The 11,254-nt window shown below is 68.2% G+C and overlaps 1 protein-coding gene across 1 annotated transcript in view; it reads left to right on the forward strand.

Annotated features, from left to right (window-relative positions):
* Window positions 1-2,803: 2,803 nt before the first annotated feature.
* LOC142596862 (protein NDRG2-like) overlaps window positions 2,804-11,254 on the forward strand; it is a 10,305-nt gene continuing 1,854 nt past the window's right edge. Inside the window, exons 1-13 of the mRNA XM_075727324.1 lie at window positions 2,804-2,842; window positions 4,689-4,797; window positions 4,876-4,996; window positions 6,056-6,118; window positions 6,233-6,293; window positions 7,270-7,356; window positions 8,025-8,081; window positions 8,901-8,995; window positions 9,711-9,755; window positions 10,081-10,132; window positions 10,242-10,289; window positions 10,389-10,424; window positions 10,973-11,024. Of these exons, the coding sequence (XP_075583439.1) occupies window positions 2,804-2,842; window positions 4,689-4,797; window positions 4,876-4,996; window positions 6,056-6,118; window positions 6,233-6,293; window positions 7,270-7,356; window positions 8,025-8,081; window positions 8,901-8,995; window positions 9,711-9,755; window positions 10,081-10,132; window positions 10,242-10,289; window positions 10,389-10,424; window positions 10,973-11,024 (865 nt within the window). The remainder of the gene's footprint in view (window positions 2,843-4,688; window positions 4,798-4,875; window positions 4,997-6,055; window positions 6,119-6,232; window positions 6,294-7,269; window positions 7,357-8,024; window positions 8,082-8,900; window positions 8,996-9,710; window positions 9,756-10,080; window positions 10,133-10,241; window positions 10,290-10,388; window positions 10,425-10,972; window positions 11,025-11,254) is intronic.

Here is an 11,254-nt window from a genome sequence, read left to right on the forward strand (position 1 = left end):
GACACGCTTAGGACACGCCTAGGGCACGCTTAGAGCACGGGAAGGACAGGACGGAGCCCGCCCGCCGGGCGTTCGGCCACGCGTTGGCTTCTCCCCGGAGGTCGCGTGTGGGTGGCGGGGCCCCCCCCGCGGCCGGTGCCGCGCTCAGGCGTGGCGGGTGGCGTGGCGGTGGCGTGGCGGTGGCGTGGCGGCTCCTCGCTCCCGCGTCACGGTCCCGTGTCCGTCCCCTGTTGCTGGCCTGTCGCCCGCGTGTCCGTCCTGTGCCGTTGGCGTGTCCCCCCCGCTCATCCTGCCTGATCTGTCGCCTTAATCGCATGTCGAGCCCGTGTCGAACCCATGTCGTCTGCCTGTTCATTGCCTGTCCGTCCCATGTCCGTCCCGTGTCCGTCCCATGCCACTCACGTGTCAACCCCCTGCTGATTCCCCGTTGATCTTTGCCTTAATCCCATCTCGATCCCATGTTAATCCCATGTAAATCCCGTGGCGGCTCTGAGCCAATCCCTGTGGATCCCCTCTCGGTCACATGTTAATCCCATGCCGGTTGCGTGTTGCTTGTCAGTCCTGTGTCATTCCCGCGTGGGCGAACCACGGAGCCCGCGCGATCCCGTGTCAACCCCACGTCCACCCCATCTCCATCCCGTGTCTGTCCCATGTCCGTCCCGTGTCCATGCCGTGTCGATCCCATGTGCATCCTATCTCCATCCTGTGTCGATCCCATGTGGGTCCCGTGTCCATCCCGTGTTGTCCCATGTCCATCCCATGTGGATCCTGCCCCCATCCCGTGTCAATCCCATGTGCAGCCCCTCCCATGTTGGTCCTGTGTCCATCCCATGTGGATCCTGTGTCCAGCCTGGGTCCGTCCCATGTGGAGCCCATCTCTGTCCTGTGTCCATCCCGTGTCCATCCCATGTGGATCCTGTCTCCATCCCGTGTCCATCCCGTGTCCATCCCATGTGGATCCTGTCTCCATCCTCTGTCGATCCCGTGTCCATCCTGTCTCAATCCCATGTTGATCCGTGTCCAGCCTGTCCTGAGCCCGTGTCGATCCTGTGTCCAGCCCGTGTCGATCCTGTGTTGATCCTGTGTTGATCCCATCTCCATCCCGTGTTGGTCGTGTGTCCAGCCTGTGTCCAGCCTGTGTCCAGCCTGTGTCCAGCCCATGTCGATCTCGTGTCCAGCCTGTGTTGATCCCATGTGGATCCCCTCCCCATCCCATGTCCAGCCCATTCCAGCCTGTCCCCAACCTGTGTCGATCCCATGTGGGTCCCGTGTCCATCCTGTGTTGATCCCGTGTCCAGCCCATCCCCACCCTGTGGCGATCTCATGTCTGTCCTGTGTTGATCCCATGTGGATCCCATCCCCACCCTGTGTCATCCTGTGTCGACCCCATGTCCATCCTGTGTCCAGCCCGTGTCCAGCCCGTCCCCATCCTGTGTCCACCCCATGTCATCCCGTGTCTGTCCCGTGCCCACCCCATGTCCGTCCCATGTCGATCCCGTGTGGATCCTGTCCCCACCCCGTGTCATCCCGTGTCGCTCCCGTCTCCATCCCATGTCATCCCTTGTCCAGCCCGTGCCCATCCTGTGTCGCTCCCATGTCTGCCCCGTGCCCATCCCGTGTCGCTCCCGTGTCCATCCCTTGTCCAGCCCATGTCCAGCCCGTGCCCATCCTGTGTCGCTCCCATGTCTGCCCCGTGCCCATCCCGTGCCCATCCCGTGTCGCTCCCGTGTCCATCCCTTGTCCAGCCCATGTCCAGCCCGTGCCCATCCCGTGTCGCTCCCGTGTCCATCCCTTGTCCAGCCCATGTCCAGCCCGTGCCCATCCCGTGTCGCTCCCGTGTCCAGCCCATGTCCAGCCCGTGCCCATCCTGTGTCGCTCCCGTGTCCAGCCCGTGTCCGTCCCATGTCCAGCCCATTCCAGCCCGTGCCCATCCTGTGTCGCTCCCATGTCCGTCCCGTGTTGATCCCGTGTCCAGCCCATGTCCAGCCCATGTCCAGCCCGTGCCCATCCTGTGCCCATCCCGTGTCACTCCCGTGTCCGTCCCATGTCCAGCCCATGTCCAGCCCGTGCCCATCCTGTGCCCATCCCGTGTCACTCCCGTGTCGCTCCCATGTCCAGCCCATGTCCAGCCCGTGCCCATCCTGTGTCGCTCCCATGTCCGTCCCGTGTTGATCCCGTGTCCAGCCCATCGCCATCCCGTGGCGATCCTGTGTCTGTCCCGTGTTGATCCCATGTGGATCCCATGTGCGTCCCGTGTCACCCCGTGTCACCCCGCGTGGCCCCGTGTCCTTGCCGCGTCCCCTCCCCCCCCGGGGGTTCCCGGCCTCCGGGCCCGGCCCCTCCCCCCCCTTAACCACGGGCATTAACCCCGCCCCTCCCCCCGCCCCTCCCCCCTCATTAAACCCCCACGCGCCATTGGCCGCCTGGCCCCGTGCTGACGCCTCATTGGCCGGCGCCCGGTGACGCGGGGACGCGCGTGAGCGGGGGCGGGGCCCGGGGGGGGGAGGGGCGGCTCCTCAGCTCCAATGGGGGGGCCCTCCCCCCCCCGGGGCTATTTATAGCCCGCCCCCCCCCCGTTTTTGGCGTGGGGTGGGGGAGGGGAGGGTGGGGGAGGGGCGGGGCGGGGGTGGGGGGAGGGGCGAGGTGGGGGTGGGGGGAGGGGCGGGGTGGGGTTGTTTTCTCCGACGGCGGCCGAGAGCGCAGGTGGGGGGCGGCGGGGCCGGGGGGGGAGGGGAGGGGGGAGGGGGGGTCCCGGGGGGTGGGGGGGAGGGGTCGTGACCTCTGACCCCCCCCCCCCCAGGTCATGGAGCAGCAGGAGGCCGCCCCTCCCCCCGAGGCCCAGGTGAGGCCCGACCCCTCCCCCCCTCCCCTCCCCCCCCCAACCTCGGGGCCCCTCCCCCACGGGGGGGGGGGGGTCGGTTTGGGGCGAAACGGGGCCGTTTTGGGGCAAAGCGCGCGGGGCGGGGCAGCGGGGGGCGGGGCCCGGAGGTTTGGGGGCAGAACGGGCGATTTTGGGGCCAAACGGGCAGATGCGGGGCGGGGCGGGGGAGTTTGGGGCGGGGCCGGGAATATTGGGGCAAAACAGGGAGATTTTGGGGCAGGGCGGGATTTGGGGGCGAAGTGGGGGATTTGGGGGCAAAATGGGTGAATTTGGGGCAGGGCGGGGGATTTTGGGGTGAAATGGGCAAATTTGGGGGCAGGGCGGGGGATTTGGGGGCAGAACGGGCAAATTTGGGGAAAATCGGGCAAACTTGGGGTGGAACTGGGGATTTGGGGGGAAAACAGGCGAATTTGGGGTAGGGCAGGGGATTTTGGGGTGAAATGGACAAATTTTGGGGTGCGGCCGGGGATTTTGGGGTAAAAGAGGCGAATTTGGGGCAGAGCAGCGGATTTGGGGGGCAGAACGGGCAAATTTGTGGAAAATTGGGCAAATTTGGGGTGGAACAAGGGATTTTGGGGTGAAACGGGTGAATTTGGGGCAGGGCGGGGGATTTTGGGGCAAAACAGGGAAATTTGGGGGCAGGATGGGGGATTTTAGGGCAAAAGAGGTGAATTTGGGGCAGGGTGGGGGATTTGGGGGGCGAAGTGGAGCATTTGGGGGCGAAAGGGGAAAATTTGGGGCAGGGCAGGGGATTTTGGGGTGCAATGTGCAGATTTTGGGGCGGGGCGGGGGATTTTAGGGCAAAACAGGTGAATTTTGGGGCAGGATGGGATTTTGGGGCAAAACGGGTGGATTTTGGGGTTGGACAGGGGATTTGGGGGCGGGCAGGGGATTTGGGGGCGGAACAGGGGAGTTTGGGGCAGAACGGGCAAATTTGGGAGGACGGGGAGTGCTTGGGGGGGGGGGGAATTTGGGGCAAAAGGGGCAGATTTGGGGCACAGCGAGCAATTTGGGGGGGTCAAAATTGACCCTTTAGGGCAAAACGGCCGCTTTTGGGGGGCGAAATGGGCAACTTGGGGGGCAGAAGGGCCAATTTGGGGGCAAAATGGGGAATTTTGGGGGTCAGAAGGGCCAATTCGGGGGACAAATGGGCAACTTGGGGGTCAGAAGGCGCCAATTTGGGGGTGAAATGGGGAATTTTGGGGGTCAGAAAGGCCAATTCGGGGGCCAAATGGGCAACTTGGGGGTCAGAAGGGGCCAATTTGGGGGCGAAAAGGGGAATTTTGGGGGTCAGAAGGGGCCAATTTGGGGGCCAAATGGGCAACTTGGGGGGCAGAAGGGCCAATTTGGGGGCGAAATGGGGAATTTTGGGGGTCAGAAAGGCCAATTTGGGGGCCAAATGGGCAACTTGGGGGGCAGAAGGGCCAATTTGGGGGCGAAAAGGGGAATTTTGGGGGTCAGAAAGGCCAATTTGGGGGCAAAATGGGCAACTTGGGGGGCAGAAGAGCCAATTTGGGGGCGAAAAGGGGAATTTTGGGGGTCAGAAAGGCCAATTTGGGGGCAAAATGGGCAACTTGGGGGTCAGAAGGGGCCAATTTGGGGGCGAAATGGGGAATTTTGGGGGTCAGAAAGGCCAATTTGGGGGCCAAATGGGCAACTTGGGGGGCAGAAGGGCCAATTTGAGGCTGAACGGGGCGATTTGGGGGCCCGAGGAGCCATTTTGGGGGGGCGCTGGGGGGACTTGGGGGTCCCGGGGGGGGCCGGGGGGGTGGGGTCGCCCCCCGACCGCCGCTGGCTGCCCGCCCAGCAGGGGGCGGTGTTGGAGACGCCCTTCGGCGCCGTCACCGTGACCCTGGCGGGCGCGCCCCGGCCCGGCCGCCCCGCCCTGCTCACCCTGCCCGACGTCGGCCACACCCGTGAGTGCCCCCCCGCCCCTCCCCCCCCCCGGGGCGCCGCCCCCGCCCCGCGCCCACGGCCCCGCCCGCCCCGCCCAGACGCCTCGTGCTTCGCCCCGCTCTTCGCCCACGAGGAGATGCGCGACATCGCCAGGAGCTTCCTGGTCGTCCACGTCGACCCCCCCGGCATGGAGGAGGGCGCCCCGCCCTACCCCCCAGGGTGCGTCGCCCCGCCCCCCGCCCCCCCGCTGCCTCGGTTCACCCCGCTGACCCCACAGTTGACCCCATTGCCCCCCCAGTTGACACCTTGACCCCCTAGTTGACCCCCTTGACCCCCCAGTTCACCCCATTGCCCCCCCAGTTGACCCCCCAGTTGACTCCTTGCCCCCCCCAGTTGACCCCATTGCGCCCCCAATTGACACCTTGACCCCCAGTTGACCCCATTGCCCCCCCAGTTCACCCCCTTGACCCCCCCAGTTGACACCTTGACCCCCCAGTTGACCCCCTTGACCCTCTCACTTGACACCTTGACCCCCCAGTTGACCCCATTGCCCCCCAGTTGACGCATTGACCCCCCAGTTGACCACACTGCCCCCCCAGTTGACCCCATTGCCCCCCAGTTGACACCTTGACCCCCCAGCTGACCCTCTTGACCCCCCAGCTGACCCTCTTGACCCCCCAGTTGACCCCATTGCCCCCCAGTTGACACCTTGACCCCCCAGCTGACCCTCTTGACCCCCCAGTTGACCCCATTGCCCCCCCAGTTGATGCCTTGACCCCCCAGTTGACCACACTGCCCCCCTAGTTGACCCCATTGCCCCCCCCAGTTGACACCTTGACCCCCCAATTGACCCTGTTGTCCCTTCTTTGACCCCAGTGACCCCCCAGCTGACCCCACTGACCCCCCAGTTGAGGCCTCGACCCCCCAGCTGACCCCACGGTGCCCCCGGTGACCCCGTGTCCCTGCCTTGACCCCGTTCATCCCCAGCTGACCCCCGCTGACCCTCAGTGCCCCCCCACCCCCTCTGGCCCCCCCTGAGGCCCAGCTGCTGCCCCCCGCTCCCCTTGACCCCCCCCCTTGACCCCCCATGACCCCGTGCCCCCCATCTTGACCCCATGCCCCCCTATGCCCCACCTCGCCCCCCCTCCCCTGAGCCCCCCATGCCCTGCCTTGACCCCATTGCCCCCCAGTGGATCCCATTGGCTCCCCCCAGCCCCAGCTCCACCCCCTTGACCCCCATGACCCTTGACCCCCCCTTGACCCCCGGCTGACCCCCAGGTACCAGTACCCCTCCCTGGAGCAGCTGGCCGAGATGATCCCCTGCATCCTCCAGCAACTGCAGTGAGTTGGGGGGTGCCCCATAGCGGGGGGGGCAGGGACCCCCCGAAACCCCCCAGTGTGGGGGGGGAGGGGTCAGGACCAGCTCGACCCCTCCCCCCCCCCCTCCCCCGCCAGCATCGCCAGCATCGTGGGCATCGGGGTGGGGGCCGGCGCCTTCATCCTGGCTAAATTCGGGGTGAGTGGGGCGGGGGGGCTATGGGGCAGCTGGGGGGGGCTGGGGGGCACCTGGGGGTCTCTGGGGGGCTATGGGGCAGCTGGGGGGGGTCTGAGGGGGCATTTGGGGGGGCATTTGGGGGGCTATGGGGCAGCTGGGGGGGATCTGAGGGGGCATTTGGGGGGGCATTTGGGGGGCTATGGGGCAGCTGGGGGGGTCTTTGGGGGGCTATGGGGGGCTATGGGGCAGCTGGGGGGGTCTGGGGGGTCTTTGGGGGGCTATGGGGGGCTATGGGGCAGCTGGGGGGGCTGAGGGGGAGCTGGGGGGCACTTGGGGGTCTGTGGGTTGGGAAGTTGGGGGTCGCCGTGGGGCTGGAGGGCTGTGGGGGGGGATGTGGGGGGCTGGGGGATCCGGGGGGGTCTTTGCGAGCCTGTGGGGCACCTGGGGGGGTGTTGGGGGGCTGGGGAGGAGCTGGGGGGCAGTCGGGGGTCTGGGGGGCACGTGGGGGTCTAGGGGGGCACGTGGGGGTCTGGGGGGGCACGTGGGAGGGTCCTGGGGGGGCACGTGGGGGTCTGGGGGGCATGTGGGGGTCTGGGGGGCACTTGGGGGTCTGGGGGGGCACGTGGGGGTCTGGGGGGCACTTGGGGGTCTGGGGGGCACGTGGGAGGGTCCTGGGGGGGCACGTGGGGGTCTGGGGGGCACTTGGGGGTCTGGGGGGCACGTGGGGGTCTGGGGGGGCACGTGGGAGGGTCCTGGGGGGGCACGTGGGGGTCTGGGGGGCACGTGGGGGTCTGGGGGGCACTTGGGGGTCTGGGGGGCATGTGGGGGTCTGGGGGGGCACGTGGGGGTCTGGGGGGGCACATGGGGGTCTGGGGGGCACTTGGGGGTCTGGGGGGCACGTGGGAGGGTCCTGGGGGGGCACTTGGGGGTCTGGGGGGCACGTGGGGGTCTGGGGGGCAGTCGGGGGTCGCCGTGGGGCAGCCGTGTCCCCCCGCAGCTGCTGCACCCCGAGGCGGTGGAGGGGCTGGTGCTCGTCAACATCGACCCCCAGGCCAAGGGCTGGGTGGATTGGGCGGCGCACAAGGTGGGCAGGGCCGGGGGCGGGGCCAAGGGGCGGGGCAGGGCTGGGGGGCGGGGTCAGGGGGGCGGGGCCAAGGGGTGGCACCTGCTCTTGGGCCCACGGCACTGGGGGTCCCAGTGGGTCCCGGTGGGTCCCTGTGGGTGCTGTGGGTCCCATGGGTGCTGTGGGTCCCTGTGGGTGCCATGGGTGCCGTGGGTCCCGGTGGGTCCCTGTGGATCCCGGTGGGTCCCTGTGGGTGCTGTGGGTCTCATGGGTGCCATGGGTCCTTGTGGGTCCCATGGGTGCCGTGGGTCCCTGTGGGTGCCGTGGGTGCCATGGGTGCTGTGGGTGCCGTGGGTCCCGGTGGGTTCCATGGGTGCCGTGGGTGCCATGGGTCCCATGGGTGCTGTGGGTCTCTGTGGGTGCCATGGGTCCCGGTGGGTCCCTGTAGGTCCCTGTGGGTGCCATGGGTGCCGTGGGTGCCGTGGGTCCCGTGGGTCCCATGGGTCCCATGGGTGCTGTGGGTGCCGTGGGTCCCGGTGGGTCTCTGTGGGTCCTTGTGGGTCCCTGTGGGTGCCATGGGTGCCGTGGGTCCCGGTGGGTCCCGGTGGGTCCCTGTGGGTCCCTGTGGGTGCCGTGGGTGCCGTGGGTCCCATGGGTGCCATGGGTGCCGTGGCTGCTCCTCCCCACAGCTCTCGGGGCTGACGTCCTCCACCACGGAGCTGATCCTGGCCCATCTCTTCACCCAGGTGGGGCCGGGGGCGCTTGGGGGGCCCGGGGTCACTTGGGGGTCCCAGGGGTCAGAGATGGCGGTCCTGAGGGGGTCACTTATGGGTCCCAGGGGTCAGAGATGGGGGTCCTGAGGGGGTCACTTATGGGTCCCAGGGGCGCTTGGGGGTCCCAGGGGTCACTTATGGGTCCCAGGGGTCAGAGATGGGGGTCCTGAGGGGGTCACTTATGGGTCCCAGGGGCGCTTGGGGGTCCCAGGGGTCACTTATGGGTCCCAGGGGTCAGAGATGGGGGTCCTGGGGGGGTCACTTATGGGTCCCGGGGGTTGTTGGGGATCCCAGAAGCTACTTGGGGGTCCCAGGGCCCAGTTCTGGGTCTGAGCAGCACTTGTGGGTCAGGGAGGGGGGGAAGTTATGGGTCTGGCACAGTCAGTTATGGGGCTGGGGGGGCGGTTGGGGGTCTCAGGGGCCAGTTATGGGTCCCAGGGGGGCAGTTAGGGGTCCTGGGGAGCACTTAGGGGGTGCCGAGGGGTCACTTGTGGGTCCTAAGGGTCAGTTCTGGGTCTGAGCGGCACTTGTGGGTCTGGGAGGGGCACTTATGGGGCGCAGGAGTCTGTGATAGGGTCCCAGGGGTCACTTGTGGGTCTTGGGGGGGTCACTTGTGGGTCCCAGGGGCACTTGGGGGTCCAAGGGTCACTTGTGGGTCCTGGGGGGGTCACTTATGGGTCCCAGGGGCGCTTGGGGGTCCCAGGGGCCAGTTATGGGTCTGGGGTCAGGCGGGGTCAGGGGTCAGGCGGGGTCAGGGGTCAGGCGGGGGTTGCAGCCCTCCCCTCCCCCCAGGAGGAGCTGGCGGCTGCCCCTCCCCCCGTGCGGCAGAGCCGGGAGCGCCTGGGGGCGACCCCCAACTCCCCCCTGCTGTGGGGCATGTACAACAGGTGGGGGGGGCACTGGGGGGAGTTGGGGGGCACTGGGATGTACTGGGGGGCACTGGGGGGCAGTTGGGGGGCACTGGGGGGGAGTTGGGGGGCACTGGGGGGCACTGGGGGGGAGTTGGGGGGCACTGGGATGTACTGGGGGGCACTGGGGGGGAGTTGGGGGGCACTGGGATGTACTGGGGGCACTGGGATGTACTGGGGGGCACTGGGGGGGAGTTGGGGGGCACTGGGGGGCACTGGGGGGCACTGGGGGGGAGTTGGGGGGCACTGGGGGGCACTGGGGGGAGTTGGGGGGCACTGGGGGGGAGTTGGGGGGCACTGGGAGGGCACTGGGGGGCACTGGGGGGGAGTTGGGGGGCACTGGGGGGCACTGGGAAGGGGTTGTGGGGCACTGGGGGGCACTGGGGGGGAGTTGGGGGGCACTGGGATGTACTGGGGGGCACTGGGGGGCACTGGGGGGGAGTTGGGGGGCACTGGGAGGGCACTGGGGGGGAGTTGGGGGGCACTGGAGGGCACTGGGGGGCACTGGGGGGGAGTTGGGGGGCACTGGGGGGCAGGTTGGGGGGCAGTGGGGGGCACTGGGAAGGGGTTGTGGGGCACTGGGCCATACTGGGCTGTACTGGGAGGGCCTCATGGGGCACTGGGTGGTTGTGGGGCAGGGGGGCCGTGGGGCAGCGGGGGTGGGGCGGCTCTGGGAGCTGCCCCTCCCCCCCAGCCGCGGGGACCTGGGCCTGCAGCGCAGCGGGGCCGGCAGCCTGCGGTGAGTGACCTCTGACCCCTGACCCCGCCGTGACCCCTGAGCCCCAACCACTGTCGACCCCTCAGTGACCCTTGACCTGTGACCCACGCCCCCATGACCTGCCCCCTTGTGATCCCCACCCCACCAGTGACCCCTGACCCCAACCGTGTCCCCTGACCCCTTGGTGCCCCCTGACCCCAACCCTGACCCCAACCATGACCCCAGACCCCCTCCCCCCTTCCCCCACGGCAACTCCCCCCCCCCCCAGCTCACCCCCAGCCCTTTGACCCCTGACCCTGCCCCCCGGCAATGACCTTTGACCCCCACATTGACCTTTGACCCCCAGCTGCCCCGTGCTGCTGGTGGTGGGCGACAACTCCCCCCACGAGGACGCCGTGGTGAGTGGGGGGGGGAGGGGCCAGGTGACCCCTGGGCGGGGTCACGTGACCCCCTCTCTGTGAGGTCACGTGACCTTGTGACCTCTCACGGGGTCACGTGACCCCCCAGGTGGAGTGCAATGCCAAGCTGGACCCCACGCAGACCTCCTTCCTCAAGGTGACCTTTGACCCCTGACCCCCAGCCTGACCCCACCCTCCCTCCCGGTGACTCCTGACCCCTGTGACCCCTGACCTTTGACCCCGGGGTGTCTTGCAGATGGCTGACGGTGGGGGGCAGCCCCAGCTCACCCAGGTGAGGGTTCAGGGGTCAGAGGTCGGGGGTCCTGGGGGGGTCAGGGCTCCCGGGGGGGTCAGGGGTCACCGGGAGGCCTGGGGTCAGGGGTCGTGGGGCTGTCATCGGGGTCAGGGGTCACCGGGGGGGGCAGAGGCTTTGTTGAGGCCGTCGGAGCAGTGGAGGTCGGGGGGGTCAGAGGTCAGGGGGTCACCGAGCAGGGTTGTGGCAGTGAAGGGGGGGTCAAAGGTCACAGCAGGCGTCACCGGGGTCAGTGGAAGGCTGGGCGGGGTCACATGCGTGAAGGGGTCAGAGGTCAGGGGGTCGCGTAGGGCAGGGCTTGGTGGGAGACGGGGGGTCATGGCGGGGTCACAGTGGGGTCAGAGGTTGGGGTCAACGAGGTCATAGGTCACAGGGGGGTGAGGTCACGGGGGGTTACAACAGCTGGGGGGGGGTGTCAGAGGTCACCGGGCCCCGAGGGGCGGGGCCGGATCCCAGCTGGGGCGGGGCCTGCGGGGTGGGCGGGGCCTGCGGGGGTGGGCGGGGCCTTGACCCGGCCCCGCCCCCAGCCGGCCAAGCTGACCGAGGCCTTCAAGTACTTCCTGCAGGGCATGGGCTACGGTGAGCGGGCGGGGCGGCGCGTTAATATGCGGGCGTCATTAACATGCGGGCAGGGGTCATTAATATGCGGGGGTCATTAATATGCAGGAGCGGTCATTAATATGCGGGGAGGGGAGTTGGGGGGCGGGAAGGGGCCGCTCTGCGGGGGGTGGGAATTAATGCCTAATCAACGCCTAATCATTGCATAATCATTGAGTAATTGACAATAACTAACAAGCATTACCGCTAAT

Source organism: Pelecanus crispus, unplaced genomic scaffold (genome assembly GCF_030463565.1).
Source record: "Pelecanus crispus isolate bPelCri1 unplaced genomic scaffold, bPelCri1.pri SCAFFOLD_127, whole genome shotgun sequence".
Classification (NCBI taxonomy): domain Eukaryota; kingdom Metazoa; phylum Chordata; class Aves; order Pelecaniformes; family Pelecanidae; genus Pelecanus; species Pelecanus crispus.